General features: G+C 46.7%; 1 protein-coding gene across 5 annotated transcripts in view; it reads left to right on the forward strand.

The window, feature by feature from the left end:
* The window catches only part of LOC125756122 (serine/arginine repetitive matrix protein 5-like), a 96,306-nt gene that overhangs the window by 63,655 nt on the left and 20,393 nt on the right, over positions 1–12,258 (forward strand). For all 5 annotated transcript variants that reach the window (XM_037672844.2, XM_049418829.1, XM_049418831.1 and 2 more), the window contains one exon: positions 8,903–8,979. In XM_037672844.2, the coding sequence (XP_037528772.1) occupies positions 8,903–8,979 (77 nt within the window). The remainder of the gene's footprint in view (positions 1–8,902; positions 8,980–12,258) is intronic.

A 12,258-nucleotide genomic window follows, 5' to 3' on the forward strand; every position in this document is an offset into this window, starting at 1 on the left:
GACAAGCAGTGCTGCCTTTGCGGCAGCCGTTGATCAGTGTTGAGCCGTGGTGCATGTGTGCACAGTAAACCACCACGCTTGAACACGAACCGCTCTTGCATTCGCCGTTTGCAGCATGTATTGTCACGTGTGTATACGACTTCATATTCACCGCAGATAGAAAAATTCTGATTACAAATTATTCACAGAGTTTTCCACGTTACCATTCGTAATTAGACACTTTGACCGGTAAGCTTTCCGTGCGCTAAAGCAAATGGCTACCATAAAAATTGGTTGTCGGGCCCTTTAAAGGGACACTAAAGGCAAATAACAATTTATGTTAGAGTGAAAGCTCAATGTAGGACAACATCTAAAGCGGCAATATTATCAACAGCAGTGCCCTACTTACAGAGAAATTAAGCTAAATGTATCACACGACGTGCGCCACGAGAGGGACATTTTGGAAATGGTCCCGATGACGTGAGAGCATCAGACCACAATTAATCACTAGTAATCAAACTAGCTGCAATAAATAAGAACCTTCCGTGCATCAAGAAATGTAATGAAATGCTGCTTGTTTGTGTCTGTTTGATTCATGGAAAAAAGAACCTCTTTGGCGTTGCCATGGGGAACGGTGTGCGGGGTTCAAAAGTTCAGTTTTCGCCGAACTGTACTTCGCCCGGCGCCCGGCTTCGCTCACGCGGTCGCGTCTCAGTGGTAGTTTCGGTATCACGTACTGCCGCGTGCGTTTTGCAAGCTCAGGAAAGTCGCTCTGACAGAAAGTTTGACAAAATGCCGCATGCATGTGATGTTGCCGGATGCCCAAATGGTGCACGCCGCCGCTCAGTAAAGGCAGGCAATGTTGGGCACAGCAACAGTGACGTGAGAAAGACTGCTTTCAGGCGGGTGATTTGAAGTGCTCTAATGCAATGCTGACCACTAAAATCTGATTTTATTTCAAAATAAGCACTTCCTTAGCACAGAAGTAGCACTACGAGGTTTCTGGACCGCTATTTAAACAATCAACGTCGACATAATATTTGCCTTTAGTGTCCCTTTAAAGGGAGAGTAAACAACCCCGAGGTCCAAAAATTGTAATGAAGAGAAATATGCGCACTTTTGCTATGTGAACATGCTGCCGCAAGAATTTTGCGAATACGTGCCATAATAAGGAAGTTACAGGGGTTAGAACATCCGTTCCAACTGGTTTCAAATTTTCGCGCAGCCTCGCCACCCTTCTTCGCCGCAGGGAGGGGAAGGCGTAGCCCATCATCGTGACTCCGCCCACTTCGGCAAAGTGACACGACGTCAGCAATTGACGCCATCCGCGAGCTCCATCACTTGCAATGCACTTTCGCTTGCTGCGGCTCCTGGTTGTTTATTGTTTACATTGTCGCACGTGCTCCGTAACTTGATGGGCAGTTTTCGGCTCTGGTATTTTTAAACCTTTGTGGCAGTTCACAGTGCAGCAGGAATGCGTGCTTGCTTTCCAAGACGACGAACGGGCGCAAGAGAAAAGAACCCCGCTTGCCGCGCATGCTATCGTAAAACCAAGCAAACGCGACCTGTCCGAGCTACCGGAGATTCCCCCAAACTCCGCTCGATTTGCAGCCGACAATGCTTCCTCCCTGTTCCTCCACGTGTTGTTCATGTCGAAGGCGAAGTGCGTGCAACTGCTATGCGACAACCTATCAACTGCGTGGATGAAACCGTATCACCGCAGGGCCAAGAAACAAGGCGCAGTTTCGTAGCGGTGGGTGGGAACAGGAACTGACGTTAACTTGTTGAGACCTGGTTTAGACCAATCGACGAGCTCACTGGTACGTCAAGTTGCCCATGGGCAAGTTCGCATCACTGCGCGTATGACGGGGATTGGTCCGGTGAATGAAAGAAGCGCTGGAATTGTTTTTCGAAATGGAGGGTCTGTGCGGCACGCGGCGCTGTAATATTCAGAAAATGTGATCACCGCGGTCTACTGTATGAATTGGCGAGCTTGTTTGGCCGGTGTAAAAAAAAGTCAGAGCCTGTTTACTGGCCCTTTAAGGGGAGACGCGGGTCTTTTTTTATTTCTTTTATTAGCTGGGTGAACTGAACGAAATTTAACAAACTTATCCCGTTTTTCCTGCAGATTCCAAATCTCTACTTAGATTTTTGGTAGCTGCATTAGTACAAAAGATGTGCAATCTCTAAAAGCATATTTCTTACGGGAATTTTTGGCAACTTTGCTTTGTCAAACACAGAAACAAAGTATGTGGCAAGGCTGCCAGCGAGCTGGTTTAGCCGGTGATGCTAATCCGATTGTCTTCAACAAACTTTGAATGCAAAATAAATAGACGTAAATGTGAGTGAAATTTTTTTGCTGCATACTATTTCTGATAATCGAGAATTATAATTTGGTGAATAACATTATAAGAAAATAAATAGCATCACCGGCTAGACCAGCTTCCTGGCAATCTTGCCACATACTTTGTTTTTGTGTTTGACAAAGCAAAGGTGCCAAGAATCCCCGTAAGAAATATGCTCAAATATGTGTTAGAAATTGCATATCTTTTGTTCTAATGCAGCTATTAAAAATCTACTTAGAGATTTTAAATCTGCAGAAAAAGCTGAATAAGTGTATTAAATTTCATGCCATTCACCCAACTTTAAAAAAAAAACATTTTTTAAGACCCACGTCTCCCCTTAAGAGAGGGCACAGGTCTTAGAATAATGAGGAAAGTCAAAGAATCACTATTAAGGAAAACGTGTTTTAGGCAAGTTTTTCCTTGAGCACCAGCCCTCAAATTAACGCTGATTTCAATCTGAGAACGGGATAAAATGTGCTCTAAAATGCCACAGGAGCCGCAAAATGGCCCAAAACAACAAGCAAGATTGATTCAAACTTCCCGCGTGCACTGCTGCTGCTGCAGCTAGCCAATTACCGCATTATTGGGCTTTCTGAAGCTAGCTTCTTTGTGCAAATTTTGCAGTGTTTCAATATAACCTCACTGGTTTAGGTGCATGATAAAGAACATGGTAGGTGCAGATTTAAGTGCATGATAAAGAACCCCAGATGGTCGAAATTTCTGGAACCCTCCAATACGACGGCCAATCATATCGTGGTTTTGGGATGTAAAACCCCAACATTTATTATTATTTTCTGTTGGTTTTTTAAGTCTTAGTTTGGAATGCTGATTGGCCAGAGCAAGTGTGGACGAGGCGGGTGCCACTCATTGGCTGGCTTGACCGAGGCGGCCATTTTTTAACTGTTTTTATTTGCATTTGCCCCCATTGATGCCAGGACCAAAGTGATTCGACGTAAAATGTGGGTCGTCACATAACCAGGGGATGTGTAATTGAAGTGCAACTGCACTTGCTGCCACAGCATCGCACCAGGTGTTAGCGTGAAAAGAGAGGGCATCGTCGCTATGCACGTCGCTTGTACTCTCGCAAGCATGTGTTATGTGTGACCACCATATGCCAGGACAATGCTTATCCAGTAGCCATGGTGATAAATTGAAAACAAACAATATGGCTGATATGGCAGGGCTGAACAATGATGCTCGATGCAGCCAGTGAAGTGTTTATTTGCTGTGTGCTTTGCATTGCAAGCAAAATGCATTAATCGGAGGAAAAGGCTACATCATCAAATAGATGCTGAAGCAAGATGTAGTGACAGTGCTGAGCAGCACATCCAAGTAAGCACGTTTGGTGTTGCATCCTAGCGACAGTGGCCAAACACCTACCTCTCAGGTGGAGTGTAAAAACATTTTGCAACAGCTGGCCATACAGCTCCTTCATTTAAATGATAGGTGCCTTAAAACACGCAAAATTAAAAACGCACTAAACTCTTCTCAAGTTAAGAATGCTCAATCCCACATTTTACCGTGTCTTTGGTGTAGACAATATACAGCAATACCTCGTTAACTCAAACTCGCATATCTAGAAAAATCGGCTAAGTCGAAATTTTCCGCCGCACCGAACCATTTCCTATACGTCCCATGTATTTTTTTCCCCTTTATCTCGAAGTATCTTTCAGTCAGATTGCGGATATCTCGAAATTTTGACTGAGAGTGGAATGAAAATTCTACTGCCGGACCATTTCACAAGATTTGCGCAAGGCTGCCGCGCCTGCCGCAAAGTCTTTCCGCAAACGTGAAGTCGGAGCCTAGCGACATATCAACTTTGTCAAGGAACCCTGTGGCACATCATGTGACACATGCTCAAAGCAGGCCCTCTGTCCATGCTTGGCGCAGTTTGTCTTGTTCGCTTTGTGCAGTGCTCATGATTTTCTCTCAGGGCTGTGATTTCCGTTTAATCTGCGAAACGCACATGGTACGGATTTTTTGCTGACTGTGAGTAGCGGCAACTTAGCGTGAGTGCAGCAAGCATGGCGTCACTAAAGCAGTACAAGTCACTAGTGCTAGAAACGAAGGTTGCCCTAATTAAGGAAGTGGAGAAAGGAGGCCGAACAGGAATTAGGCATGCCCTTTGTCTACGCTTTCGACGGTGCTGAAAAACGAGCAGAAGGTGCTGGATGGATATGAACAGAGCTTCTCCAGCCAGCGGAAGCGGGTTCGAGGCTCCAAGTTCCCCAGAGTGGCCAACCTTCCCGTCACCACAGCATTAATGATGGAGAAGGCAGACGCTCTGGCCTTGCAAATGGGGCATACAGACTTCAGCACTGGTTTGACAGCTTCAAAAAGAGGAACAGTGTTGTGTGAAAGTCGGTGCACGGCAAGAGCAGCACTGTCGATGCAGCCGCTGCTGACAGTTGGCACAGCATTTGGCTCACCGAGTTGCAAAAGAGTTACGCTGACAAAGACGTCTTCAACCTTTACGAGGCAGCGCTCTTTTATAAGATGTTGCTGAGCCATACCTTCACACCGAAGGGTTTAGCGTGCTCGGGAGGGAAACAACGGAAGGACTGGGTAACGGTCCTTTTCAAAGCAAATTGAACAGGCGAAGAAAAGCTGCCTTTATTTATCATTGGCAAAGCTCTCAAGCCTAGGTGCTTTCATAATGCACAACTGCTGAATGGCATTATCTATCGCGCCAATAAAGCACCGTGGATCATGACAACTCTTTTTGAAGAGTACATTAGCACCGTCGATAACAAAATAGCCAAGAAAAACGGGAAACTCCTGTTCATTGCGAACAATTGTCCAGGCCGTGGCAAAATAGACAACTTGGAAGCAGTGACAGTAGAGTTTCTGCCGGCAAACGTGACCTCTATGCTGCAGCCGATGGACCAAGGAGTGATCGAAGTTGCCCACACAATCTACCGAAAGAACCTGCTTCATCAAATTTTATTGTCATATGAAAACGGCAAAGGCTACGAAATTGATCTGTTGGGAGCAGTACACCTCCTCAGCAGTGCTTGGCAGCAAGTTCACGCAGCGGCTCTTGCCAACTGCTTTGCGCACCAGTTTGCCAGAGGCGGAGACAGATGACTTCACAGACTGTGAGGAACTCTGTCAAGAGGTGACCAAGCTTACCGGCAACGGTGCCACTGAAGTACACGCTGTGCAAGCAGGATGTGCCGGTGACAGAAGAAATTACGGACCCCGAAATTGTTGAAATGGCCACCAACAGAGGGGACGGCGGAGAGGATGGCGGCGACGACGACGAACCACCTCAAGAGGTGCCGTCATCTGCCGAAACAAGGAATTTGCTGCGCTTGCTGCGAAGTAAGGTTGAGTGCAGCGGTGGGGAAGATCGACTCATGCGATGCGTCAAGCAGCTAGAGGATGCCTTCCTAGGCCCGAGTGTGACCGCAAAGCAGACCAGCATTAAGCAGTTTTTCTCTGCTGAATAAAATGGGCAGTGCCGCAAAACCCAGCCGCTTAATGTCTCTTGTATGTTATTTTTTTCTCTTTCAAACCTTTATGAGAACAAAGATTAGAGGCTGCTGCTAAATAGCCGGTAAATAGTAGTGGTTTTTCTGGAAAGAGCTCGATTTTTCCCGGTGATTTGCGCAGCTTTGCTTATCTCAAAAATCCACTTATCTAAAATTTTTCCCCGGTTTTTACAACTTCGAGTTAACGAGGTAGTACTGTTATGATCGGCCTGCCTGGCTTGGCGCCGCTTTGACGCACGAGACGTTGCGGCTAAGACTACCCTGATTTCTTCCGGGTCAGCGGTTCCAGAGATGCCCCAAGAGCGGCGACAACACGAAGGTCGTTCGTCTAATATTCTCAGGTTGTCTGCGCCCCTCGTAAAACCCTTTGGGCACGCCTGACCGACTGACAGATTAGGAAGAGTTGTTGGCCGTCGAGGCGGCTTGCTTTGTCGTCAAGGTGCCCCGGACAAAGGACCCAGTGTCTGGGAACCGTCTGCGGATGCATTTCCCACGTTCTCCGTGGCGCCTTGTTGCCGCTGTTTCCACCACGTGGCCTGCCTGGCGCCGCATACCCATCATTGCAACAGACTACGAAATTGACTTCCACGTAAGACTTAACGTCTTCGTGCTGTGCCGTGTGTGCGCGGTGGGCAGTGTTTTTCCCTCGCCATGGGACGAACTGGATGTGCCTCTTTCTCCTTTCGTGGGTTGGGAAGGAGGCGGCGTTTCACCTTCCCCTTTTGGGGGCGGAGGTGAAGATGGAAATTTTCATTGGACTGTCCTGACCTCCATTGTTTTTTCCTACAGGGAACCCTGGGAAGGCCAGGACATAAAATGCGAGCGCCGATGCGCTCCCGACAAGCTCTCACAAGTTCTCTCAAGCTCTCACGAGCTCCGAGAGCTTCCATGATGCTAACCCCATCATGTAGCAACACGCTACCTGTAAATAAACGTTACTGTTAACAGCTCCGGGCTCCTCTCCTCGACATCTCCCCGGGACTCTGGCTGGCTCCGGTCCTCTGGGCAGAACCCCGATTACATCAGTACTATTGCTTACATTCGATTTGAGTGCTTAGCTGAATGAGTTCCTCGAACTCATTTGATTCTAATGGCATTAAATATTGTCATATTACGTGGGTAGAAATTTTGACATCACCTTTTTTGTTACGCTGGGCTTGGCAATGGAAATTTCACTCCAAGTAGCTTGATCAGATAAAGTAGAGCACACAGACCTGCTGTCTAGAAGGCATCGCATGCAATCCGTATCTCTCTTGCTACTGCACGTGCCTGGCAGCCTTAAGACTGCTGCTGCTTCCTTGGCTTTCTTGTCACGCAGGACGTCTGTGGCACACCTTGCTGGCACTGCAGGCTGCTGCTACTTGCTGGCTTGGTTTTTCAATTCGACATTCTCTGGTTTCTTTTTTTCTTGTGGCTTTTGAATGAAAATGATAGAGTTGGTATCATTTTATTTGTATTGATGGGTCTAGGGGGTCATGCTATTTGTATTATTCTTAACATCATTTTGCAAATTAGGTAAAGATGTTCATAAAAAAAAAAAGAGTAGTCACATTAAGTGTTGATCCACTTCATTGTCTATGTAATGCTTTCAGTTGAATAAAAGTAGTGTCACCCCTACAGCAAGCTTTTTGCATAGGGTCATGCACTTACTTTCTGGGTTTAAAGGCACACTAAAGGCAAATATTTAGCCGACGTTGATTGTCGAAATAAAGGTCCAGAAACCTCGTAGTGCTACTTTTGTGCCAAGGAAGTGCTTATTTTGAAATAAATTCACATTTTAGTGGTCCGCATCGCGTTAGTGCACTTCAAATCACCCACCTGAAAGCGGTGTTTCTCACGTCACTGCTGCCGTGCTCAACGTTGCCCGCCTTTACTGTGCGGCGGCGTGCACTGCCGGAGTGTGCCATTCGAGCATCCGGCAACATCACATGCATGCGGCATTTTGTTGAACTTTCTGTCAGAGCGACTTTCACAAGCGCGCAAAACACACACGGCAGTACGCGATACCGAAACTACCACTGAGACATGACCGCGTAAGCGACGCAGGGTGCCGGGCGAAGCGCAGTTCGGCGAAAACGGAACCTTTGAACCAGGCGCGCGGTTCCCCATGGCAACGCCAAAAAGGTTCTTTTTTCCAAACAGAAATGAACAAGCAGCATTTTATTAAGTCTCTTGATGCATGGAAGGTCTTTTTTCATTGCAGCTAGTTTGATTACGAGTGATTAATTGTAGTCGAACTCTCTTACGTTATCGGGATCATTTCCAGAATGTGCCGCTCGTTGGCTCTTCGTGTGATACATTTAGCTTAATTTCTCTGTAAGCAGGGCACTGCTGTTGATAATATTGCCCTTTTAGACGTTGTCATACATTGAGCTTTCACTCTGACATAAATTGTTCTTTGCCTTTAGTGTCCCTTTAAGACCGAATTGCCGAAAAGCCCCTGTAACAAGTAGCCATTCATTCCCCCCCCCGCCTCTTTTTTTGCTGGTTAGTGATTTTGCTGGCATTTGTATTGGGTTCATTTGAGCGTTGCTGACATGATTTGCATTCGGCAAGCATTATCAAATCATGAATGGTAATCTACCACCATCCCTCAAGAGGAAGGTATATAACAGCTGCATCTTACCGGTACTTACCTATAGAGCAGAAACCTGGAGACTTACAAAGAGGGTTCAACTTAAATTGAGGACGACGCAGCGAGCGATGGAAAGGAAAATGATAGGTGTAACCTTAAGAGACAGGAAGAGAGCAGAGTGGGTCACGGAACAAACGGGTGTTAAGGACATCATAGTTGAAATCAAGAAGAAGAAATGGATATGGGCTGGTCACGTAGCACGTCGGCAGGATAACCGGTGGTCGTTAAGGGTAACTGACTGGATTCTAAGAGATGGCAAACGCATGAGGGGGAGACAGAAAATTAGGTGGGTAGATGAGATTAAGAAGTTTGCAGGTATAACGTGGCAGCGGAAAGCACAGGACCGGGTTGATTGGTGGAACATGGGAGAGGCCTTTGCCCTGCAGTGGGCGTAGACAGGCTGATGATGATGATGATGACATGATTTGCTTATGTCCTTCTGTCTGCAGGAGCCAGTTCGAGTTGATCACATTGTGGATAATGTAATGTTTGAGGACAAGATGTACATCACGGCTGGCTCTTCCAAGTAAGTTGCTGATACGTTTTTTATCTGCATAAGGATACTTTCTTTAAAGGGCCCCTAAACCACCCAGCGGTCGAAATTTAGTTGAGGTGCGGAAGTTGTGCTGGAGTTTACAACGAACACGTAGCCGTGAGAATTTTTCGAAACGGTGCCGTAATAGCGGAGTTACACGCGTTTGATGATCGAAACGCGACGATCGCTTCTTTCTCTCTTTCCTACGTTACGCTCTTCCAAAACCACTTTGCCCTCCTCGCTGAATGCCCCTCCTCATCTCGTGTGGCATACGTCACCGCTGACGCGCTGTTCGAGACAGCGTTTACTTCCGGTTGCCGCGACTCCGGCGACTCCGACGCTCCAGCTCGCTGTCAACTCTGTGTGCTATCTGGGTGCACTGTTCGTTGACTAACTGCTGTTGCTGCCGTGCCGGCCCGTGCCCCTACGAATCGTGCCGGTATGGACCCTGTGTTGCGCGCACGCCTTCAAAGGATCGCCAACGTGATGGGACCCGTACGGGGACACGCCGTGCCAGACCACCTCGGCTCGAGATGAGTTCATGGAGCTCATCAAACCGCAAGGCGTGGATGTGTAATTACGCTAGCGACTTGGCGGTTGCGTTTTAGTCTGTCCGGCATTAAAGAAAGCGTCGCATAAAACCAAATAAAATGTCCCCAAGCTGGCGCCAGGTCAAGTGGCGCCAGCTATGGAGGATTAGAAACAACTAACAAACGCGTAATCTATGTCCTCCGAGCATTCGGAAGCGCCCTTCTCGACTCGCTAAGCCTACAGCATCGATTATTTGAGTATGGCTCTCCAAAACGGGGCTGAATCGGTACGAATACTTTGCTGTCGAAGCTTAAGGACATGAATCTAAAGCAAATGGAAGCATCAGTTCGGAGCTTACACGCTACAGGGCACACGGCGGCCACTTGATAGACTCGAGGTGGACGACAACCGCTTTTGGCATTGCGGCCATGTTTTTCGGAGGCTTGCCGGCGTAGCTTGCCGTGCAAGTTGGACTGCTGTCGCGCGTGCGGCGACGGCCGACGTTCTGCGGCACCGCGCCGTTGCGGCAGGCTTGCCGCTAGCGTGAGCGGGCCCTTACAGGCCGCAGATGTCGATTCGCAAGCGGCAACATGACCAAGAACAGCAAGGTGCGCACGAACAGCTGTTTGCAGAGTAACCGGAAGTCCTCGGTTGTCGTTCGGCCAATCGCAAGCATCGAAACTGATAACGTCATAGTTTCACTGGTGATGTCACACATGTCCGTGGCGGGAATGGCGGGGACCGGAAAGGAGAAGCTATTGTTTTTTCGAAATTGTGGCGCGCCCGCGACCTGTAGCGCTGCGGCGTGTGGCATCGTTGATCACGACGGCATTCTGCACGCGATGCGCTTGTTTACTTGAAATGTTTGGGAAAATGTCGGAGGGGGTTTAGGGGCCCTTTAAGGGGAGACCCTGTTTCAGGTATATATTTCTTTATTTTTGAGTCTATTTTTATGAAACTCTCACAGCGTATGTATTGTCTTGATTTCAAATATGCAGTTATTTTTCTAGTATGATTTGCTGTTTTTGAAATATTAAATATTTCATGTATATTTATAAGAGCAAGATTTGTTTATAAATTGTGAAAAGCAAATCAATCTATCACAATAACCTAGAATGAATACTGTATGCAGTAAAACAAGAATGGATGTTCTAGGCTCGTTTGAACATTCCCAGCTTGATTCCAGTTCGACCCAGCTTGACATCGCGCACTGGCAAATGTTCAACGTACCATAACTTTTGTTCGAATGGGTTTAGAACATTCATTCTTGTTTTACTGCATACAGTATTCATTCCAGGTTATTGTGATATGCTGATTTGCTTTATAACTCTCACAGTTTAAAAATATATCTTGCTCCTAACAATACAAAAACTATTAAATAGCTTCAAAACTACACATGTATTAGAGCAATAATTGCTTGTTTGAAATCGGCACATAAAAATACATAAGCTGAAGGTTTCATAATGATATGCTCAAAAACAAAAAACATGTTTCTGAAGCAGGGTCTCCGCCTGAACCTTTGAGGGATCGGTTTGTTTGTTCTTTCAGTGTAGAAAAGTCTGTTGCTCCAATGCAATATTTTTTGCGCAGGATTTCATTTCTAAGGGTAAAGTATCTCGAGAAAATGCAAATCTTTAGGTTGTGTTAGAGGAGTACTCACTTTAAATTTTGTATTTTTTATTAGTTTTGCACTAAAGGATCCCTAAACCACTCCTACGTTGAAAATGTTCTATAGTGGCAGTTGTGTATGAGTCTACAACGACTATGGAGCTGCAAAATTTTTTTTTAATGATGCTGTGTGACAGAATTGCAGGCGTTTATTTCAGTGTGGTCACCACTCGTTTCTCTCCTTGCTGTGTGCTCCTCGGAGTGGTATGTGAATGGTATCATATGACACTACAGAAGCATGACATTTGCTCTCTTGTTTCAAAACACTGTCTGCTTCTGGTTACAATATCTCTGCGCATTTGGGCTACCCATTCTTGCTGCCCCCGCCCATGCTGCAAACATGTGGCGGCACACTTACCTTCAGAGCTGGAAATGTCTTTCCACGTGTGTGGTGTCGGTCACCTGCAGTTCTACCGGCTGCTACCTGCAGCATGAACGGCAGGCCGGTCGGGGTCTGCATGAGCTCATTGCCTAGTAGTTAGTCCACTCTAGGGCATTGCCACCATTGGCAACAAAGACAAACATCAGCAGCAGCTTCTATTCCAGATGTAATGATGCCCGCTAGAGTAATATGAGGCGTAAGTTTACATTTTATGAATGCAATGTCCATTGGGTCAAGCATTTGGCAGCAATGCAAGTTTCACAACAACTATACTTTGACTGCAGTCCACTGCTACCTTACCTACAAGGCACGGTGAATCACCTTGGTCGTGCTTGCAATGCATATGATGGTGCCGTGAACATCAGCATCTTTCCTCTATGTAAAAATATTGTGAGGAACTAGTAAACCACCTACAGTGCTAATTGATGCTACATGATTAGTGGTGGTGAGGCTCATAGGGCCACTGTAGCGTAGCCGTAGTGGCCACTCCTCTGCAGCAGTTTGGCCATGTTGTGCCTGCTGCAAAAAATGCGTCCCGGACTCCGTCCTTTGTGAGACAGGAGACACCAGTGATGATCTTCATGTTATTGTGTACACCAGGCGTTCTCAAACATTCTGGCCTTTGGGAACCCCAGTGGCTTTTTCAGAGTGCCGCGGAACCACCGACTTTGCCTTTAGCACAAAGACAG

The sequence above is a fragment of the Rhipicephalus sanguineus genome, chromosome 1, assembly GCF_013339695.2.
Source record: "Rhipicephalus sanguineus isolate Rsan-2018 chromosome 1, BIME_Rsan_1.4, whole genome shotgun sequence".
In the NCBI taxonomy this organism is placed as follows: Eukaryota; Metazoa; Arthropoda; class Arachnida; order Ixodida; family Ixodidae; genus Rhipicephalus; species Rhipicephalus sanguineus.